Source organism: Stigmatopora nigra, chromosome 1, assembly GCF_051989575.1.
Source record: "Stigmatopora nigra isolate UIUO_SnigA chromosome 1, RoL_Snig_1.1, whole genome shotgun sequence".
In the NCBI taxonomy this organism is placed as follows: Eukaryota; Metazoa; Chordata; class Actinopteri; order Syngnathiformes; family Syngnathidae; genus Stigmatopora; species Stigmatopora nigra.
The window spans coordinates 8,438,939-8,461,727 of record NC_135508.1 but is presented as its reverse complement, the minus strand read 5'-3'; the positions used below and the strand labels follow the sequence as shown (position 1 = coordinate 8,461,727).

At 41.4% G+C, this 22,789-nt stretch overlaps 1 protein-coding gene across 6 annotated transcripts; it reads right to left on the bottom strand.

Moving 5' to 3' along the window:
* Positions 1 to 221: 221 nt before the first annotated feature.
* On the bottom strand, positions 222 to 22,051 carry kcnd1 (potassium voltage-gated channel, Shal-related subfamily, member 1). 6 transcript variants are annotated; one of them, XM_077725746.1, is made up of 9 exons: positions 22,008 to 22,051; positions 12,127 to 12,754; positions 11,156 to 11,401; positions 9,518 to 10,230; positions 5,666 to 5,828; positions 5,062 to 5,145; positions 4,853 to 4,948; positions 2,899 to 3,149; positions 222 to 1,752 (listed from the first exon to the last, which is right to left on the bottom strand). In XM_077725746.1, exons 2-9 carry the CDS (start codon positions 12,280 to 12,282, stop codon positions 1,545 to 1,547), a joined length of 1,917 nt encoding a protein of 638 aa, XP_077581872.1. In that variant the 5' UTR covers positions 12,283 to 12,754; positions 22,008 to 22,051; the 3' UTR covers positions 222 to 1,544. The 6 variants fall into 6 exon arrangements, with proteins under 6 accessions (XP_077581872.1, XP_077581698.1, XP_077581777.1 ...); XM_077725572.1 differs by lacking the exon at positions 22,008 to 22,051 and adding an exon at positions 16,581 to 16,997; XM_077725651.1 differs by lacking the exon at positions 22,008 to 22,051 and adding an exon at positions 16,372 to 16,567.
* Between the last annotated feature and the right edge of the window lie 738 nt (positions 22,052 to 22,789).

Below are 22,789 nucleotides of genomic sequence, written 5' to 3'. Positions count from 1 at the left end.
GGGCGTGGCCTAAGCCTGTTCCGCCCTCTCACTCGTTAGTCGTACTGTAGCGGAAAAAAACGTGGAAGTGAATAAACTAAATGTGTGTGAAGAAAAATAGTAATAATTTCAAGAAAAGCCATTAAAACAAATGTCTGAATAATAATTTTAAAAGTAGAAAAAAATTGGAATGAAAAAAAAATTGACAAGCAAACAAATTTGTTGTCATGTTGTTTATTGGTGTCATTAATATACACATCTGTGCTTTAATCATGTTTTTTTTAATTATCATATATTCAATGTTATTCATTTGTTCACTGAAGCCCCTCTCCCCTGACTTTTTCATGACAATGTTAGCGCAAATTAGCATCAGTGGAAGAATATGTTAGCCAATATTGAACTAACCATCTCTGACGCTCATCTTATTTCCTATGCGAGGCGCAAAGGATAGCACAAATATGAATTTGCAAGGACAGATGAGAGTTTACACTTACGGTAGCCAGTATGGGACTCTATACTTCCTAAACTGGCCACGAAAAAAAACGCATCACAAAGTAGCCATTCATGGGGCAGCCTCTAGGTGAGGAACAATCAAACATGAAGTAGCTCAGCATACAGTGTTGAAGTGATCGCCAAGAATGGCCCAAATATTAAGCATGATTCACCTTTTATTGTTACAGCAGAAGAGGGAGTCCAGTGAACCAAGAGTGCGTTGCGTTTAAATACCTACAACGGTATCCATGCATAGTAGTGACGACTCTCTATTCCAGCTCAGGAACTTTCCCGAATGATGCCACTTCCCGGTGGTTGAATGAAAAGAAAAATCACGAGAAAGTCGTCATGCAAAAGAAGAAAGGATGATTTCTCCTTTTGTGTTTTTTCAGTTTTTTTTTTTCTTGGAATATGCTTCCCAAAATCGGAATGTTTTGAGACTCATGCAAGGACCAGGCGGCAATGTCCAGACCCTTTTTTTATATCCTATATATATTTATATCTATATTTCTTTTTTGGGGGTGATTGACATGTGCACGGGAATGTTTATGATACAAAATATGTTACAATTTGTGCTCAATGGCGCACTCTCACACATTCGCTTCCGAGGGATATCAAAGTGGCCTCGTGCACAAGCAGCACTAACGTTTAAGATAGCAGGCGGGCCAATCAGATGCCAATATTGGAACCACGAACCCAACAAGTACAAGTCAAACATGCTGGCCAAAACGGCAGCCGCTCCGCAAATGAATAAGAAATCTCTACACCTGACTACCCGGCATGTTGTTTTTTTAATCTAACTGCGTTGTCTTTCCTTATTTTAAATGTAATACTAGCTTACTCCTATTGTTTTTTCGATGAAAGAAAGCGGAACTCAGATGTCTTCAAACACGCGAAACACAAATATACCCTCCTTTTTGTTGATTATTCACCATGATTTCCCACTTTGCATATTTGGATGTCCACGTCCATCAGTTGAGGACAAAGCCAGGAAGGACAGATTGCATGATTTTACATTGTCTACCCGCAATCGTGTGCAAGTTGCAGGCTATCGGCGGCGATCGGGCTAGAGGTTACAAGGACGAAATCTTGATGGTGTCAGAGGTGTAGGCAGTGGCGCGCGTGTTGCGCAGGATTCCCCCCGGGATGCCGGCCGGCGAGGGTGGTAGGCTCTCATCTGGCGTATTGGCGGGAGGCGTGGGGATGCTAATGATGGCGGCGCTGAAGTCTTGATCGCCGCAGTTCAGCTTGAGGGTTATCTGAGCGTTGAGGCTGGAACGACTGAGACAAAAACAGAGGGGTCAAAGTTGAGAGGGCACTTTTTGGGTCAAAAATGCAGGTCAATGGCAAAGAGGTGAAAAGGGACGAAATGGAGAATTTGAGATTTGATCGGAAAATGTGGAAAAAGGGGGGAGAAGTCGATGGTGCCCTGAGATAAGAGCAAATGGGCTGTAATTTTCAAGATATGAGCTGTCGCATAGCCATCAAACTCAGCCAATTGCTTCCTTATTGACGATTGAATTTGCCCTTATTAAGCGATATTAAACTACAAATTCTACGCACCACATATTTACTCACATAGGGCGCACTTAAGTCTAAAATTCTCCCCAAAGTGGACGTAGTATCAGATCAGTCGATGCGCCTTTTATATGCACTAAATTCAAGATTCTGTAGATATCGCTGTTTGACATTGACTAATTGACTGTGGGCAAACTATTCCACAAAGGGCCACAGTAGGTGCGGGTTGCATTCCAACCCAGAAAGAAGACACCTTTTAACCAATCTGATGTCATACAATTGCAATCACTGGATTGCAGTCAGGTGCTTATTGTTTTCTACAGAAATCTTATTGGTCAACATGTCTGTTCCTGATCGGTTGGTACAAAAACCTGCACCCACACCTGCCCTAGAGGACCAGTTCGCCCAACCAGGTCCAGATACATTGCTTGCTGTCTCGCTAGATTTTTATAGTGAAAAGGCGGACAGGTGAAAGCGGAGTGCAGGGTTTTCTGCTACCAACCAGTAGTTCCCACAACACAGACTATTTGAAGATTTGATGACCGTACGTTTGGTCGCCAATCTTTTGGTTGCCGGTTAAAATGTACTTAGATAAACAGTAAACAGTACTTAGATATTAAACTCTCTCTCTTAGACATTAAACTCTCTCTCTTAGATATTAAAATCTCTCTCATGAATATAATTTTGAGAGCCGGCTTCAACAGTAAACTCTCTGTCACCATTTGACCGGCGACCAAAAGACTGGCGACCAAAAGTCCGGCGACCAAACGTCCGGCGACCAAACGTCCGAGCACCGAAAATTTGGAGTAGAATGTAAAAAAAATGTGGCTAATATATTGCACAAAATAACATAAACACTCTTCAGTATTTCCACAATAGAAATGTAATGAATGAGGTGCGATGCTTTACGTCTGCGGTGGGCCTTGCGTTCCCTTTCCATGCAGCGTGTCCAGCTCCTGCACGCTGCCACGGCTCACGGACACGGTGGAGTTGGCCAGCCGCATGGCCGCTCTCCTCCGGACGCGGCGGGGGCAGCAGCCCGTGGAGTGGTTGGGCGCGCCTTGTTGGCTGGACAGGGAGGTGCTGCGGCTGGTTCGGAAACCCACCGACTCGGTGATGCACAGCTCGCTGTAGTTCAGCTCGTCTGTGAACTCGTGGTTCTGTGAGGGAATATTGCCGGGTGATTGACGCTGCATTGATACTCCCTTCATAAACTGCGGAATATTATGAACCGGAATCGGAATATTGCCTGTCCTGTCCTGTAGTATTAGTCACTCTTTTCATCTCTTGCATACCATTCCAATCCTGTCTCAGACACTCCTGTTAGCTAACCTCAGGTGTTGTTCTATTGGTTATTCATCACCATATCTGTTCCTACTGCCTGCTTTACTGCTCCGGTTCGGTGTATTGCATTTCTTACCACTCCATTACTCATCACAACTCTTCGTTGACAAACAAACTGATAACATTTCAATCCAGAAAGTTCATGTTATTAATTTGGGATGTAACAATTAATCAATGTGGATCAATCAATGGATTTGTAAAGGCACAAATCAAACCAAAACAATTTAAAAAACATGTTTTAGAAGTCATGTTGGTAAAAATAAAGGAAGTAACTAAACAAATGGAAGCTTTCAATTAAAATGTTGAGATGATCAAGCAACAAAACTGTCAAAAATGTCCTATTTTCTTTTAGTTTTTATTACTTCAGGTGAAATGGAACTGATTGTCTTAAGTGTACAAAGACTAGTACTAAATCCATACCAAAACCTTGAATTATGCCAGGCTGTAACATTGGAAAATATTGTCATAATTGTCATAAAATGTTGATTTACACCGCTATTATCAATGTTATAATTTTTAGTCCTATGAAAATGCTTTGCATAGGAGCTAACACACATGATTTTAGGCGGTTAAACCCTAATCTTGGTAGCAAATTACCATGCAAATGATTTTCTTTTAATCCAGTCTAAACTATTAATCTCGTCTGCAACATTCAAAAATCGAAGAATAATTGAAATGTTTCTAGAACTGCAAAATTCAGTACTTATATTGTCGCTCAGTTTCCAGCTATTTTGTCAAAACCTTCTTCCTGTTTTGTTTGCAAAACTGTTTGAGACTTTGTCCAGTCACTTCGCAGCTTGAAGTGGCCACTCAAAACAAGCCAAGCGTTCGTGACTGGGTTGGCCTTGGTTTCTTGTTGAGTGAGTACCTCCTTGTGCATTCATCTGAAGCACTTTGTGATAATCCATTTTTTTGTGCTCGTTTATTGAGTGCTCCTGTTAGTAAACTCTATTATGGGGGCCAAAGAAAAGTTCCAAAAAACTTCTTCTTTTTTTTTTTAAAGAAGATGCTACACAATAGAAAGAACTGACTAAAATGGCTCATTAGCATAATTTCTTGGAGGAAATCCTGCTTCGCTTTGCTTATATTTGCATTTTTGGCAGACCACAACTAAAATTCCACTGTGATTGCATTCCTATTGGCCAAAGTTTTGCTAGTATATTATGCCAACAGAGAGCTTGGTTATTATTATTATTATTATCAGGTGGTAGCAATCACTTCCAAAGTGCAGCTTAGTTTTATATACATGTTGGATTTAAAAAAAACAACTAATTTTGGAGACCTTTTGGTCAAATTTTATTGGAAGAATTATGTGATTTTTTAAATTACAATGAATAATCATTTAAGTATTTTTAATTTTGTCCCCTCTAATTTTTAAACCACAAACATTGTGCCAGTCTCTTACAAAAATATGAAATACGCCTCAACTAAATAAAATCCTTTCGTTTTCAATGTTCCATGCTTTTTTCCCCCCAAGTTTTAAACCATCTGAGAACCAGGGAAAATATATTTTACTGACCGTGGTTTTCTCCAAACAGTGAAGAAGGTGATGATGTTGATGCTCAAATGCTGACTTATTCCTTAAACAGAGAGCACTACTGTCACTGTCGCGGTCCTGTAATGAGAATGGAAACTGTGTGAACAACTGCACTATGGTTTCGTATATGCCCCGCCCTGCAAATTTTACCTGTTTTTTATTTTATGTGTATGTATTAGTGTATCTCTCACCCCAAGGGCTCGGTTTTCTTTGTACTGTAGGAAGGCATTAGTCGTTCCTTTCTTCGCCATACGGATTCGAGCCAAGCGCACTTTCTGTGTGACACATTTGTTATTGAGATTGAGATATTCAAGCTGTGTTGGAAACAATGTTTAGTTTGATGTACAACTTAGCAAAATCAAATAAGTGATCAAGTAGGTTAGGTTAGAATTTGGTTGCAGTAGCAAGACAGGCATAAGACACACAAGACATTGTAGACCTAGGAAAAGAAACTGGAGCCATATACAGAAGTCCACAAGGTGGGGACCTTCTGTAGACTTAGACTGAGGTTAGCGCACAGTTGGTGAGAGTTAGAATCGAGTGTGGAGGAAGTAGCATAGTAGGTAATGTTGGGTAGTAGTTATATTGCCATTGTGCAGTTGCCAAAAGTAGTGTGAGTAATTGTAGTTGTTCCTATAGAAGTAGTTGTTATTTATTTATGTAGTGTCATCTAATGAGAGGAATATAGGAAATTGATGTAGTTAGGGTATATTGGATAGTTTATCGTAGTGCACTGTGAGTGGTTCAGTGAAACAAGTTTGCATTTTTTGTCAATGTAATGAGCAATTGGTTAACCTGCTGCGCTCGCATCTTGTCTGCACGCTGGTTCTGATGGTAGATCCGACTGAAGTTGGACACAATGACGGGCACAGGGAGGGCGATGACCAGCACGCCACTCAACGAGCAGATGGATCCGAAAATCTTCCCGGCAATGGTGTTGGGAACCATGTCGCCGTACCTGTCGACCGCAGTGCTAAAAGTTAGGAACTGTGGCTTAGACTCAGGTCATCTTATCCTCATACTGTATCTCAAGCTACGTCATGTCAACTGACAACAGTCCTATGCTTTTAAAACCCTCATTTCACATCTGTCATGGGTAAAATTCGTCACCTGATGTAATTTTCTCAGTATTCTAGGATATCTTGTCATCATCCAATCAAAAAAACCCACATACACATACAAACACTTAAGGTTTCCAGTTGGTCAGATGTCAAGACAAATAAAGGTTTTACAAAAGTGGGAGGTCTCTGAATGGCAGGGTCATACTAGTTTTAGTGTTTAAATATTTTATGACGTGAGGGAAACTCTGAGATGGGGATGTTCTAGAAAAGTGGCGAAGAAAATAAAATGAAAGAAAAAAAACTCAGATGGTTGCCATGACAACTGTCAGACAAATCGACATGTGAAGCTGATGGACATCTTTCTAGTAGAAAATGACTATTACAACAACACCACAAAAGAAGACCTGAAAAGGAGGAAATTGGTACATAAGGAGAAAGATGGAAAGGCTCGTAATGGGCTTTAAAGTAAACATGTGGAATCCAGATCAGCCCTTGATAAAAAAAATAAAAGGAAAATTCCATTAGTGGTGAGTTGACCAACCGGACACTGCGCTTGATGTTTATCAGCCAATCATGATTCAGCAAAGACAGCCAATGCTAATTGATTTAATACCCACTCCACTCAGAGGAGAAAAAGTCCTTCGATGATCTGCAGATTGGAGTTAAAAAAATAAAAAAGCCACAGACTTGCACTTTCAAGTTTGACCATTTTGGGCGTTTTTTGAATCACATTTGGATTTTTCCACTTTTACATTTAACTTTCAAGGTTTGGCTGGGTTCTTTCGTTAAACCTGTCCTGGACTGTCTTGGCTCGGAGTCACCGTGTTGTCACAAAGCCGCCGGAGTCCTCGTCCTCCTCTGTGGGATCTTCCCCGCCTCCTCTTTGGCAGCCATGTTTAATTGATAATGTGATAATAAAAGTTGCAGGAGGAAGGATGCTGGTTCCGTGTTTTTCCCCGTCCGCTCAAGAGGTGACGCTCACTCTAGCCATTAGCATGCGAATATACTTCATCTCAGCCCAACTCAATTGTGAATAGAGAGAGGCCAGTAGCGAATGATCACGTTTCAGTGGCGTCGACGGCGTTAGACATCCACTCCATTTGTAAAAGTTCAAACGGATTGGACATCTAACACAATCGATGCAACTCAAAGAGTTTACTGTCCTTAATAATCAAAAACTAGGATTCACCGTCACACAAACAATAAAACTTACTGATAAACACACTAGCATTCATTCACTCATTTCAATTTCTGAACCACATTTACTCACAAAAATGGCCTATTTCAGCAACTACGAGGACCCGGTGGGGGACACCCTGAATTGGTGACCAGCCAATCACAGGGCACAAAGACACAAACAAACATTCCCCCTCACATTCATACCTTGGGCAAATTAGAGTGGTCAACCAAGGTACCATGCATGTTTTCATGTATACTAGAATACCTTTTCACTGAATATTATACAGTAATGAATTATAACACACTACTAATGTTGAGAAATGTGATGTTATGTGCCCCATATGGCTTTACGGACACTGATCAAAGTGTTGGCTTCTATTGTTGCTTGGTTTGTGTAACTCGTTAGAAGATATAGCTCGGGTGTTTGCTTTATAAACAATAGTTCCTGTGTTCTACAATTATTCTTATCAGGGAGGACGGTATCATAAACCTCTCCTTGACCCCAAGCGAGTCGAACGGTTGGATTGACCAAACCAGCAATGGTATGGGAGGAGAAAATCCTTATTGGATGTCCCTTCTTAACAAAAACATCACCTTCGGATGGGTGGGGGGGCGAACAGGAGACAAAGGAGCAGAGCGAGCCGCATCCATCTCGGAAAGCGGCCTGCCATTTCACCACTCCGGAAGGCCTATGGAGTCTAAAACTTTGCCTCCTCTGCTTGAAGATTATTTTGATGTTGGGATTAGCCCTCACAAACGCTAATGATGACAAAGACAAATACAATTTTAGATAGGAGCACTCAAAGTACAGCAACACTTACTTCTAAACACTGTACACTCACCCCTATTCTTTATAGCGACTAATTGTATAGTAGTTTCAATGGTACACTAACAATTACACTCACCAGCACAGAGTAGCATGTATACTAATACACCCTGGCTAATAACAGTACCATATACAGTACAATGAAAATTTCAGACATTAGGAAAAGTCACTGTGCAGTGACACACCAGATCAAGTTAAAAAAAAATGAAGTGAAAGTAGAGATGAAAGTCTGTGACTAAATTCAGCTCCTATGGCTATTTCTAGAGCACATTTCAAATGGAGAAGCATTTTTATCAGTCTGTCTTAGACTTCAGTTTAGAGTATATTAGTCACTATAAATGAATGAGTTGATTGGATAAGGGTCATTTGAAAGTTTTAAAGCTATTAGTTCGCCACCCTAAGTTCTCCGTCATCGAGGTGGCAGGAGCCAGCGAAGCAAAGCAATAAAAAGACGAGATGATGAGAAGAAAAAGGCGAGCTGATGCCAAGCGCCCGAGACAACAAAGTCAGCAAACAAAGAGCAGCAAAAAAAAAAAGACAGAGAAAAAGAAGATATATACCGTCTCTTAGCTACTTTCAGAAGTCCACCTTTAACTGTCTTCACAGGGGCTATCGAAATAAATCATTTAAGTTTTCCATTACACTCGTAACTCAAAATACAGGTCTTAAATTATCCTACTAAATTAACATAACAATTATTGCCAATGAAATGGATGGAAAGGCCCTTAATCTGTTCAAATGTTTGCGTTTTCCTGCATTTTTTAAAACAAAGAAAATAGAAGTCTATAATGTGGACATTCCCACAGACAGAGTAATAACAAACTGAAATTGAATCTTAATCATCAAACAGTATATAACAACAAATAGATTGCAAATGGTCTAAAATACATGATATCATTTTCCTTTCTTCATATTGTCAGATTACAATGATCTCATCACAAACAATTTGTCCTTTTGTCACATCTGCGTACTTCAGCTAAAATACATTCTGTTTATCTTTTCATTGAAATCCCATAATATGGTGGCAAGCCAAGAAAAGCCTGAGGTGACACTTAATTTTTGTCCCTGAGATGTCTGACAATGTCGACTAAGCAGCACTTTTTTGAGCTCTGAAAATCACTTCAACACAGTTCTAAGATTCCACAACATGGTTGATCAAAAACACTACCAAACAACAACCTCTTATGATTCCACTGATTATTATCACTTCCAATTTCCCCACCCAATCAACAACACCTCCATAAAAACCAACAACCATCCTCCTCACCAAAACAATCGACGAAAGAACAACGGCACACGATTACCAGTTGTGACTCACTACTACCGAAATCATCCACGTGTTGCGTATCTGCCACATCACGCGCCGGCAAAGAGACCACGACCGACCATTGTTACGCACGCATAGTTTATACGCGTGGGCGGCGGCAGAATGAAGATTGGTCGCCGTGCTTTGAGCAGCCCGGCGTAGGAGGCGCTCTCAGCAGGACACGCAAACACCAGGCAAAGGCGTACGCGGTCGCCATGACGACACGCAAACGGACAAGGACGGGAGGATGGGAAGATGAGAAAAGGGCGACTCACCCGAGTGTGGTCATGGTGACAATGGTGTACCAGAAGGAGGCCGGGATGGAGGTGAAGGTGGAACCTTTGGTGCCCTTCTCGGCGTAGAACATGACGGTGGCGAAGATGATGATGGCCATGGTGAGGGAGAAGAGTAGGAAGCCCAACTCCGAGGCGCAACTCTTGAGCGTGTAGCCCAAAATCCTCAAACCTTGTGAGTGACGCGAGAACTTGAAGATCCGGAAGACACGGAAGACCCTCAGCGTCACAAAGGCGCCGCTCACGTCCTCATTTTCAGGCATGACCAGTCCAATGTAGTAGGGCATGATGGCCACCACGTCTATGACCGACATGACCGAGCGCATGAACTTGCAGCGACTGGGCGCGGCGAATAGACGCATCAAATATTCAAAGGTGAAGATCAACACGCACGCCGTGTCCATGCAGAAGAAGGCTAGTTGGTACTTCTCGCCGCAAGGGAGGTCTTTGACTTTCCCCTTGGGAGGCCGGCAGGGGACCGTCTCCACCACGTTGGCGATGACCGACACGGCGATGAAGAAGCCAGTCACGTAGTAGAAGACCAACGCCATGGTGGACGTGTGCGGATTCTCAAAGGCTCGCCACAGGCGCTCTCGGGGGGTACTGTGTGGGGGCAAGGGTGCGTCCATGGCCTCGTTAGCTTCCGTGTCCTCGGCCAGGCGCTCCTGGTTCTCTTTTTTCCGGTCTCGATATTCCTGAGGAGCGGCGGGAGAAACGGTCAACAATAATACAAATGTATTATATGTATGGCATAACAAATTGGATGTATACATCTTATTATAGGATATTTACTTGGCGCCTATTACCTGGCAAGTAACTATAAATGAGCAAGTGTTGGACTATAAGAGGGGTTGGGAACCTTTTTGACAAAGAGAGCCATAAACAATTCATATTTTCTATTGTTATTTCTTGGGAGCCATACTCCCAATTTAAAAGTCAAAATACATGTAAATGGGAGCCTTTTTTGGCATTTCACCACTATTAACCTCTGAATACTTTTGACAACATTCTTATGCAGTTGCTCATCAACGAGTATGCATTGCAGAAGTCTAATGCAACATAAAAAAAGAAGATTGAAGCAGCTTTAGACGTAGTATATTAGCCCTGTCATCAGAGGTTTCCGTATTTTAGCTCACAGGTTAGCGGAGAGCAAAGATGCAACCATCAAAAGAGCCACATGTGGCTTCCGAGCCATAGGTTCCCTACCCCTGGACTATAAGTTGCCAGGTTCAAAGCAGGGAAATGAGTTTGCCTCATCCTAAAAAAAAAAAAATCACAATAATTGAGCCTAAATGAAGTTTCATTCATTTAATAACGGACAGCTATTAAGATATTCATGTTAACGAACTTATGTAAATATGTAGCATTGAAGCTGAAAGCTAATTTCCATCTTTAGTCTCTTGTGCATGTTGAAGGTTAACAATTACACACTCAAGCAGCCCAGTTTTAGACAGCATTGTGATCGCAATTTTGTCTGAATGCACTCTTTTAGAAAAGGAAGGGCACAGTCACCTCTAGAACCAGGCCTTGTTGGTGTGCTGGAATTGTTTTTGTGCAAAATCCTCAATAGCCACCATTAAGATGACTGCACTACAAACAATAAAAAAACAAGTTTGGTACCTCCATGCAGCAGTCGCCGATGATTTCGGGCACGATGCCATAAAAGGCCAACTCCTCGTCGAAGGCTTGGATGCACTCGTGTCGTGGATAATGCAACTTCCCGGTGCGATAAAAGTTGAGGATATGGCGGAACATTTCGGGGTCTCTGTCGAAGAAGTACTCCTGAGTGTCGTCGTTGTAGAAAAACTCTTTTTCCGAGGAGCCCAGCAGCGTGTCGGGATAGCGGTCTAGTGTATTCTTCCATGTCTAAACAAACAAACAAAACATATCCAACTTTGTCTGAAGTTGTTTTGAAGTAAAATGACGTTTTGGGTTGAGGGTAAGAATTAGGTTTTAGATCAATAGCTAGGTTAGGTTTTAGACTTGATAGTAATTACCGTATTTTCACGACTATAAGGCGCACTGCACTATAAGGCGCACCCCCCAATGAATGACATTTTCCCCATATATAAGGCGCACTGGATTATAAGGCGCACCCTCAATGAATGGCACATTTTATTTTTTTCCATATATAAGGCGCGCTGGATTATAAGGCGCCCTGTCTATTTTGGAAAAAAATCCAAGACTTAAGTGCGCCTTATAGTCGTGAAAATACAGTACGTTTTATTTTTTTTTAGGATTTTTTGTTTTTATTCTGCGTGGAGGCCACCATTGGTTGAAGTACTATTGTTTATTCAATATATATTTTTGCATTCATCAGTGTCAGTACAGATTTTGTTGTTTTCCAGCCTTATTCTATTTCAAACTTGACTGTAGAAGCTAAATACGTATTTTCCATATATAAGGCGCACCACATTATAAGGTGCATCACATTATAAGGCGCACCCTCAATGAATGGCACATTTGATATTTTTCCCATATATAAGGCGCACTGCATTATAAGGCGTCTATTTTGAAGAAAATTGAAGACTTTTAAGTGCACCTTATAGTCGTGAAAATACGGTACTTGGGCAGGATACGGGACCCCTTACCTGGAAGCGCACCCCACTGACATTGACATAGAGGATTTCGTCCGATCTGGACGAGTTGTCCACAGGTGGTTTGGGCATGGTCTTCTTGGCCAGCGGCAGCCAGCCCACGGCCGCCGCCCGTGCAAACGGCAGCCATGTTGCCACGCCGGCTGCCATCTTGCATCAAACCCACTTGAACTAGGCGGGAGGGGAGGGGCGTGTCACTGACCCTGGCCAGATTTCCTGGCGTGGCGGCGGCTTGACATGTTGACGATGGGGAGGGGCTTAGGCAGGGAGGAAGGGGATACAATGACTGCTGAGGGTCACGTCATTCAAAAGAAGATGTGCAGACAGTCTAGATGACACTCAGGTAAAGAACAACAACAACTTAGTCGCTGTTCCGATCCAAATGAATGCGCGTGTATGTGTTTTGCCACGCCGCAGTCTTATTAAATTGTGATGATGCTGGTGAAGTTGCAAGCTCAACACAATCTCCTCCTCCTCCTCTAAGTGTTTCTCGGCTTCATCTGCAGCTCCACGTCGCCGCCACCGCCGCCCTCTTCCTCCCCGGCTCGTCCTTACTTCCTGTTGCCGTTCCTCGTTCTCATTGGGCCGAGCGGCGGCGGTTCAGCGCCCATGTTTGGTGATTCTGTCAGATGATGAGGGGGGAAAAAAGGGGACAAATTGAGAAGGAGCAGAAGCATAGAAGAGTAGAGAGGCCTCAAGAGGATGGCTCTCAAAAAAATCTACAGTAATCCGATTGTGTGTGTGTGTGTGTGCACGTGAAAGCAGCTAGTCAGAAGAGTCCAGTCAGGCTGAAAGTTTGATTCATAATTCATGAACACACTTTTGACTCATGCTCTGGGCGCAAGGAAGTTGGCAGAGAGAAACCCTAACCTGAGCCCAACAGTACCACAGAGACCAAAGCGTAAAGGGAAAAAGAATGTGAAGGACAGAAGCATCTATGAGACATGGATGCATGAAAAAAAGCATGTAAAAAAAAACACATGTTAAAGACATAAGTAAATCGTGAGGAAAGATGTCGGTCGATGTAAACATGTAAAAAGGAAACACAAATAAAAGGTGAAGACCGAAGCATGGATAATGAAGGCAGTCAAAGGCAGAACCATGTGGTCTACGCATAGTCTTTAGACCAGGGGTCGGGAACCCTTTTGAAGGAGAGAGCCATGAACAATTCCTATTTTCAAATGTTATTCATTACGAGCCATACTCAAAATTTTAAACTCAAAATACATGAAATTTTGCAGTCATTTTATCACTTTTAAAGTACAAAAAGTCTCTGAATTCCTTTGACAACACGCTGTTGCTAATCAATGAATATCAATGAGTTCAATGTGTAACAATGAAATCAATGACACAGTCCCGACGTGACATTCCTATTGGTGCGTTCGGGACTCCCACCACTGGTTTTCATATTTTAGCTAAGAGCCATATGCAACCATCATAAGAGCCACATGTGGCTCCCAAGCCATAGGTTCCCTACCCCGGCTTTAGACAGAAGAATGGAGAAGACTGCGATGAGGAGAAGATGGGAGCATGTAGAAAATGGAAACACGCATACACTGAAGCATATGAAGCACAGAAACCAAAATGTGAACATGACCAAGGCATGATGACATAAAAATATGTAGACTTGACTCGAAGTTGAAAGATTGGATGTGTCAGTTACAGCCAGTTAAGAAATTGTGAATGGAAATGTATAAAAAACACTGCCTTGGCCACTTTTTCAAGTTAATTTACTACAATTTAAAGTGGCCAGCAATGGATTGTTTTAAAAGATTGCCTAGGATCGAAGTCAAATGCAAAATAGGATTATTTTCCATTGCATCTTTGTTAGGTAAAACTGTATTTCAAGCTTGAGCCTTTATTTTTTAAACTACAGTTAACTCATTCGCTTCCATTGATGTGCTATGGGGTTTTTTTAATAAACAATTGGCATCAATGGCATTGAAAAATAAACATTCATAACCAGTCTTCCCGGTTTAAATGAATTGAGTGTCCATTGTTGTTGTGAATGGCAGGTAATGAGTTAATAAATGGCTGGCAATAACACAATACTCAAAATTTCCACCAAAATTCTCCTATGTAAATTAAAAAAATATATATATAATTACTTTCAAAACACCTTGAGCTGCCAATTAACTTCTCTACCAGCAGGCTTTGTTTTTTTTGGTTGTTTTTTCCAGGGGAAACCCTGCAAACGTATTTGAGAGAGCGACACGTACTCACTAGCTCACAGGAATTATTATTGACTGAAGACAGCCACTGAGACTCACACTCATTGACTTCGATGGATTCCCGTGGACGACTTCAGTTTCATACTCCATGAGCCGAAAGAGCCACAGTCATTTGTCAAACTGATTTGAACAACACTCAAACTGACGCTAACTAGGTAAGTTTCAGCCTTGAGTCTTATAAACTGAAAGAGTTTTAGAATCTGACATGCCTCAGACCACTCTGACTGGTATTTATAATCTACCAAAAAATAAACTCCCTTTGCCTATTCACAGACCCTCATAGACATATCTACGACCCCGGGACCTCAAAATGGGAGAGAGCATCATAAAAGACAATATGCATCCCAGCTTCCACCACTTCAACTTTAAAGAGCCATAACAGCCAAGACAAACAGACTCAAGAACAGTTTTTTCATAAGAGCTGTCATCATACTCAACTCGAGTTGTGCACTTAGGACCTAATCAAGACTTACTATTACTTCTACTACTTATTTATGATGTTGACCTCTTATTTTATCTATTACTATTGATTTATTGATTATTTATCTATGAAAACTATATATTGACTATCTATATGTTTGTGCGTTTGTTTACAAGTCTGTAGACATGGAACTCATTCTGGACTTGAAACGGAACAAGCCCGCTCCGTTCTCCTGATCTCACTTGGACTACTTATTTATTCACGTATTTATTATTTACTGATTATTTGTTTGTCTGTTTGTTGTCATTTTTCGTTCACTGCGTGGTGAAAGCTTTAAATCTCATTATACCTGTATAATGATAATGAAAGCATTCAATTCAATCTCAAGTTACTGCACATGTAGATAAAAAATATTTAAATAGAATTATTGTTTAAGCATCATTTCAATACAGAATAAATGTATCAATATAATCTCCAATTTCAATCAAGTTGGATGCAGTATAAAAACAAATAAAAACAGAATAAACCTATTTTACATAAAGCAGTGTGATAAGACTGGGAAAGTTAAGAAATACAACAACAAAAAATTCACAGGTCAACAGGTTCATCGGAAGTGCTTAGTTATTCACAAGGAAGGGTGGGGCGAGTACGGTCTAAAAACAATGATTCCCAATGTTTAACTCGAATGAATTAAGGCAATGCATTTTCAAAAGATTCAGAGAATATGGATAAAATGGCAAGAAAAAAGGCCCCAAACCCATGAAAAAAAAGCAAATTCTAACAAAAAGCTCACATCAAATTTCTTTGTACAGTATTAACTTAGTGACTTCCAAGCTGAATGGAGACCAATTGGATACTGTCCGAGTTCAAAAGTTAGCATCTATCAAGGCATGAGGATTTGGTGGTTCCCTTACCAATGATCTGCACATCAATGGAGATGCAGACTCTTAAACAAGCGACATTTTACACACAGGAAGAATGGCAACTTATTATACAGAATGACATCTAAAAAGGACTCTCACTTACTGGCCAAGATCCAAACAAACTACAACAGACTTCAAGTGACTCAAACTCATGAAGATTCCTACAAAAATCATGCCTACTTGCACGGACTGAAACGTAGTCTTAAAGACTCATACATATAGATGCACACTCACCAACATATAGACGTATACGCATCAATTGATTCACTCACGCCGACTCCGTAGGCCAACTTGTACCGACTTGACCAAAACGGAGGCCTAATGCCTCAAAGTGACATGCAAGGGCTCAAAAACAAAACATCGCAGACTCGCACAGACTCACGCCCATCTGGCACAGACTCATAGCGACGTATAGACCAAGTACATAGCGTATAGTCACGGACACGAACACACCCACGGACTCAAAGTGACTCATAAAGACAACCACTGCCTTCTATAGACTGAAACGGACTTATTTCCAACCGACTCGTAAACATACGACTCAATCAACTCGAAAAAAAAGTCATCCTAGTGGAAACTCCAAGTCTGTTCGTTCATGAACTATTCATGTTAATAACATGTGTGCGTGCGCATGCGTAGAAACAAAGATAAATGTAGAATGTACCCAAAAGTTCATCATTAATTTAAACAGGATTATGTCACTAGCACTGGCATAGGTCAGAGTTGGAGTCACTTGGCTTTGGATGACGTTGTCAGTTGTCCTTCTTCTTCCTTTCCGTCCGTCGCTTTGCTCAATAAACTTCCATTCTATTCCATCCCGTCTCATTCTATTCTGGGCATCAGTGAATGTGGAGCATATCTCATCCTACTTACCTCTGCTGCTTCTGACGCTCCACCAACAGGAAGAGGAGGTGGAGGAGGAGGATGATGATGAGGAGGAGGAGGAGGAGGAGGAGGAGGAAGAAGTTTCCAAATGAAGAGGAGGAGTGATGAAGAAAAGATAAAGATGGACAAGTCTTCTTTCTTTTACATTCTTGCCCCGTCGTCGTGCTCTGGCGCCGCGGCAACAAGCACATCTGCTGTCATCCTCTTTCTCTCTCTATTCCACGCAAACACACACACACACAAATGCACATACACACACCCCTCCACACACCCAAGCTCCACCTCCATTAGCTTGCTCGTCCCGCTCGCTTTTCTCACTCTCCCTCTGTTAGTTGTCATTTCTCAGTTCTTAGCCTCAACAGAAATGCACATGACCACAAACATATACATGTACACACACTTAGACATACTTACGCCACTCAAATATGGTTGCAAACACACACACACATGCTTTTGGGTCATCATGTAAAACAAACATCTCTCACTTTGAATATATCATCTCATCTCATTTACTGAACCACTTTATCCTCACTAAGGACATGGGGGGTGCTTGAGCCTATCCCAGCTGACTTCAGGACAGAGGCGGTGGAAACCCGGAATTGGTGGACAGCCAATCGCACGGCACAAGGAGACAAACAACTATTCCCGCTCACACTCATACCTCAGGGCGATTTAGAGTGTCCATTCAGCCTACTATGCATGTCTTTGGAAAGTGAGAGGAAACCAGAGTACCCGGAGAAAACCCACACAGGCAAACACCACACAAATGGACTGACCTGGATTTGAACCCAGGTCCCACACCGTTGGGCCACGCATGTTGAATGTTACGAAGCTTTATTGAAATGTTATGACATTATTTTAAAATAATTGCTTGTTGAACTGATTGGTTGCCTGATCGCGATATGCGTCTAATCCATTTTGACTGGGACTGTCAGCCCTCCCCATTCAAATAGATAGGACATCTGTTTATGAGGTAAAGGTAGTCATAAGCAAATGTGCACACTAACACTCAATAATAAATGCCAGACGCGCTGGTCAGCGGCTGTTTTGCCGACATTGCACTGGCGGCATCAAAGTTTCATGCCATAAAGGTACTGCATCAGCGTTAGACCAGGTGTCCACCAGGGGACAGTCTCCCAGGGATCCATTTCAATCTCCTTGACATCCCAAGTAAATGACTGGTCAAGACTCACACAGACTTTCAAAAGTGACTTGAATTGAGTTATGAGAAGTCACATTATAATAATATCGAGTCACACCGTCTTGTATTGTCAAAAATAGATTTAAAGTGACTCAAACTCACTAATACGTATACACAAATGCACTTTTACAAACTACTGATCTTTATTTGACACTCGCACTGACTCGTAAAGACTCAAGATGAGTCATGTGGACCAACACCCATTTCATCAAGACTCACACTGACTCAAACAATTTTTTGCCATGATGGAGACTCATGTTTAGTTATATTACCCACTAGTCAAGACTCAACCTGAGATGACTCAAACTGCACTAGACTAGACTCATACTCGTAATCTTGCTTACTTTGACTGAACCAGACTCACATTGACAGACTCAGAGACTCAAACTAGTTACTAGACCCATTTACTGACCAGACTTGTGACAAATTGAAAACATTTTCAAGTAAGATGACAAAAAAAATCCATAAGAGTCAAAATGATGCAGTGTAGCATGAGCCGAAGAAGGCGACTGTAATAAATGCAAGGGGATACAGGCAAATAATAAAAGAAGAAATAATAAAACGTGTTTACGTTAAGGCAGACACTGGCACTTTTATGAGGGTTTTTCTCTCTCTGGAGAACCTACAGACGGCGGTGTGCGGAAGAAAAGGAAAAGCACCACTACTGACATGATTATGAAGACACTCTAAAACCAAACTCTAAGCCTAGGAGAGTCTAAATCTGGGGCTAAATATGGATTGTAGAAAAAAAAACAGTCTTGGATTACAATGGCTTTAGAATAGGCTTCAAAATATGAAAGCATGTCAGAAATATTTAAATAAAACCTGCTGGAGTCCACCAACCATCACAAATCTGAAACAAATATAGTCTGGCTAAGATTTTCAAGTAGGTCTTTACCTGCAACAGGTGTGTCCCAACTTTTTTATAAAAACAGACTGAAATCATTCCACTTTTGTTTTTTTTAAACAGTGGATCGGAATTGGGTAAAAAGATCGTCATTAAAATGTATTTATTTTTTTTGGTATAATCTGATTGGCTGGTATTGATGGCGATAGACATCCAATATATTTGGAATAAGATTAAAGAAGAATAAAGCAAAACTGCCCAGTGACAGCAAGAAGTGAATAAAATAACAACCAAGATATCTTAATTTGTATATCTAATTTATTTACGCCCAACATAATACTGAATTCCAAAACACTTTTCTACATTGAAACAACAGTTTGACTGGTTCTGGCCCTTCAGCTAACGAAGATTCACCATTTAAGGGAATAGCACCCTCTAGAGGTAAAGATGAGAAGTGCGCCTATACTTAAGATTCTTGTGCAGGCCATACTCAACTGTATTTCCATAATTTGCTGCGGGACACTAAAAACTGGGCAAGTGGGGCTACAGTTGGCCCGCGAGTCATTGTGTGGACACCTATGGTCCGCAACAATGGATCTGTCCGCTTGAAACCTACGAAGCAAGTAGAAATAATAATAAAAGTCAATTAAAGCAGCGGTAATTGAGACATTGTCCTGATTGGTCGTGACTGAGCTGAGGACAAACCTCGTGAAGGTCGCATCGATCGCCAGCCAAGTCCGAGTCCGACTCATAAATAATGCAGCGGCACGACCAGGAAGAATCATGAGGGCAAGTCAACCACAAGCACTTAATGACCAGGATTAAAATATAGTAGCGTTGGTTTCATCCCTTAAAAGTAGCTTGGATATCCTTGTAAGCAACTGTTACATTATGCACACTGTGAAAATTAACATTGCACTTAAAAAAGCTCCCCGTCCTTTTAAATGCTCCAGGCCAATAAATATAGATAATCTACTGTATATACCCTTTCATGCATTAATTATGATTTTTCTCTGAAATGTTTTTATGAAATTCATGTAAGACACTAGTCACAAATCTGCAGCCCAGTGGTCAATTGCGGCCCACAGGATCATATTTTATGGTTCCCATTTGGCAATTGTACTATACTACAATTTTAAATACTATATTCATAATTGAAGGCTCCATATTGGGTAAAAAAAAAAAACAAGATTTTAAATGTTTACCGAAAAAAAAGACATTTAAAAAAATCTAATGGGAAAAATGTCATGTGTCAAGTGGTATATATAGCAAGAATGGGAAATACTTATACAGAACAATGTCTATTCATTAATTTTATGTACTTCTTATCCTCACTAGGATCACAAGGGAGTGCTGGAGCCTATCACAGCCAACGATGGACACCAGGTGGTGCCCCTGAATTTGATCATTCCATTGCTGCGAACCCTCTAATTAAACTGGATTGGATGTCTATGGACGTCAAAGCCAATGAAAGAGTTAAGACACTCATTCAAAAAACGAAAATTTTCATCAATTTTACCCAAAAGTGCTCCACAGGGGCCCCTATCCACTTTGTTTCCAACATCTCTCTCCTCCAGCAGACCTGAATCAAATGCTAAACTCATCACCAAGCTGTGCAGAAATTTGTTAACGACCTGCCTTTTTGATTCAGGTGTGTTGATGGAGGGAAAACAGATTGGATAGGGGCCTTCGAGGACCCCAGTTGGACCCCCCTGAACTAGACCAAAGTGAGTTGGACACCATGGGTAACCTGCATAAAGTAAACACTTCCAGTTATAGTAAAGGTATACGGGTAAAGGCCACTTCCCTACCAGGCGGGAAAAACCTGGAGCGTGGGTGCCGTCATGTGATCACACCCGCACTTCTTCAATTACTACCGCCTTCACACACACACACACACACAAGCGTTGCCGCAGTGCCACATCTACCTCTCCCACTCGGGCTAAAAACAAACGTAAAGGCTCTCATTACACCCCAATCAATACCCTTCAGGCTCCTTGTGTGTGTGTGTGTGTGTATGTGTGTGTGTGTGTGTGTGTGTGTGTGTCCATGACGACGTTGCGAGGCCTTAGTGTCCTCTTTCCGCTTTGATGCCAAAAAGTGTTTTGAGTAGCACGAGATGGACCAGGATTGATGTGTTCACTGCCAGCGTGGAAATAGGAGTGCTCTCTGATAATAAGAGTTTCCTGTTAGAGTAGGGGGGTGTTGGTTGCGTTGGGTGTGTGTGCACACCCACACAAAGATTCTATATTTAGCCGGGTGCTGCAAGAGAAAAGCCGTAAATTTTTTAAACTTTGTACGCGGTCGGCTGCCAGACAGCGGGATCCTCAACCTTCGCCATCCCGGTGACATCATCGCCTTGTTTACGAGCCAATGCCATAGTGGCCATTTTGGAACTGCTGCTTATGATGGATATCTCTCGTCACATCTCATTTTCTGAACCGCTTTATACTCACTAGGGTCGTGTTGGGTGCTGGAGCCTATTCCAGCTGACTTTGGGCCAGAGGCGGGGTACACCCTTAGTTGGTGGACAGCCAATCGCACGGCACAATGAGACAAACAACCATTCACACTCATACAGGGTGACCCAAAAAGATGTGTACCCATGAAAATGTCTATTTTGACTTTGATTAAAAAGCTATTTATTTCAAAATTACAACCACACATTATTCAGTTTATGGAAGACCATTCACCAGGGTTTCAGCAATTTCTGTCAATTTTTAGTCAATTTATGGCTTTCTCAAGAAATGTTCCAAATGTCCACCATTCCGTTGCAAGCAAACCTGTAATCGTCTGACTAAGTTGTCAATGACTTTTACACACTCCTCTTTCAGGATGGCTCTTATTTTTGCTGTGATGGCAGTTTTCAGTCCCTCAATTGTTTGTTTGTGTCCAATCAGCCTGCCATGCATGTCTATGGGAGTACCCGGAGAAAACCCACCCAGGTCTGGGTTTCCGGCAGATCCTCTGGTTCCCTCCCACATTCCAAAAACATGCATGATTGGACGCTGTAAATTGCTCCTAGGTATTTGTTTGAGTGTGCATGGTTGTTTGTCTCCTTGTGCCCTGCGATTGGCTGGCCACCAATTCCGGTCTGTCCCCTGCCTCTGGCCTGGAGTCAGCCAGGGTAGGCTCCAGCACCCCCACCACCTTAAAGCAATTCAGAAAATGAATGAACGAATGGATTTAAGACTTCCTTTACTATATTGTAAAGGTTTATTCAAAAATGTCTGCCATTGATGTTTGAACTATTTTTTTAGATGATTGATACTTCATCCCTAATTGTGAATATGATTGGAGATGATGACCATGTGTGAAGGAAAATGTTCGATGAATGTTGATAAATTTGAGAAAAAAAAGTAGTTACCTTAGTTTGTAAGTTGTGAAGGTTAATGGCACTACCCATGTGTGATGAGTATTAAGCGCAACCCCTCAAGTTAGGCTTTAATTAAGAGCGCACCTAATTAACCCTCAGCCAATCAGACGCCGATGGGCCAAGCTGGGCGCTCGCCTCAGCAATCTCGCGCTCTCGGCGGAACTGCCAGTCGTCAACGGCTAATTAGTGTCGTCTCCCGGCGGACGCTCGCCTTCCGAACTTTTCCACTTTTTACTCTGAAATGAAAAGCCTGAGTGAAGTCACTGCACTTGCTAAAGAAGAAACTTTTCCACTGGAAGTGAGGGATTGGACGTTGCTTAACAAGCCCCATGTTAAACACATTTTACTTCATACAATTTGAGGTTGCATTAATCATTTCTTCTTTAAAAAAGAATTTGTAAGGCATTAACTAAAAAACAAAGCTACAAACAGAGGAGGTACCTTACAGTCATAGTTCGTGTTTTAAAAATCTAAAATAAACATTATTTGAGACATATTCTGACCTGGTTTGGACAAAATGCACAATCAGAGATAAATCACTTATTTTTAAAATCATGCTTAACCTTTTATATAGCAAGTGACTATTTTTAAACCTGTGATTCCTTAAAGGACTAGTGAATATTTTTGTCAATAAAAGAATATTTTTAAAACTTTTTGTTAATCATAGCAATTAATTAGGAGCAAATACAATGTTTTAAAAATTTAAAAAACACATAAGTACTGTCTACTGCCCCAGTAACACTGTAAAGTTTGTAGTTGTTTTTTTCATGCCG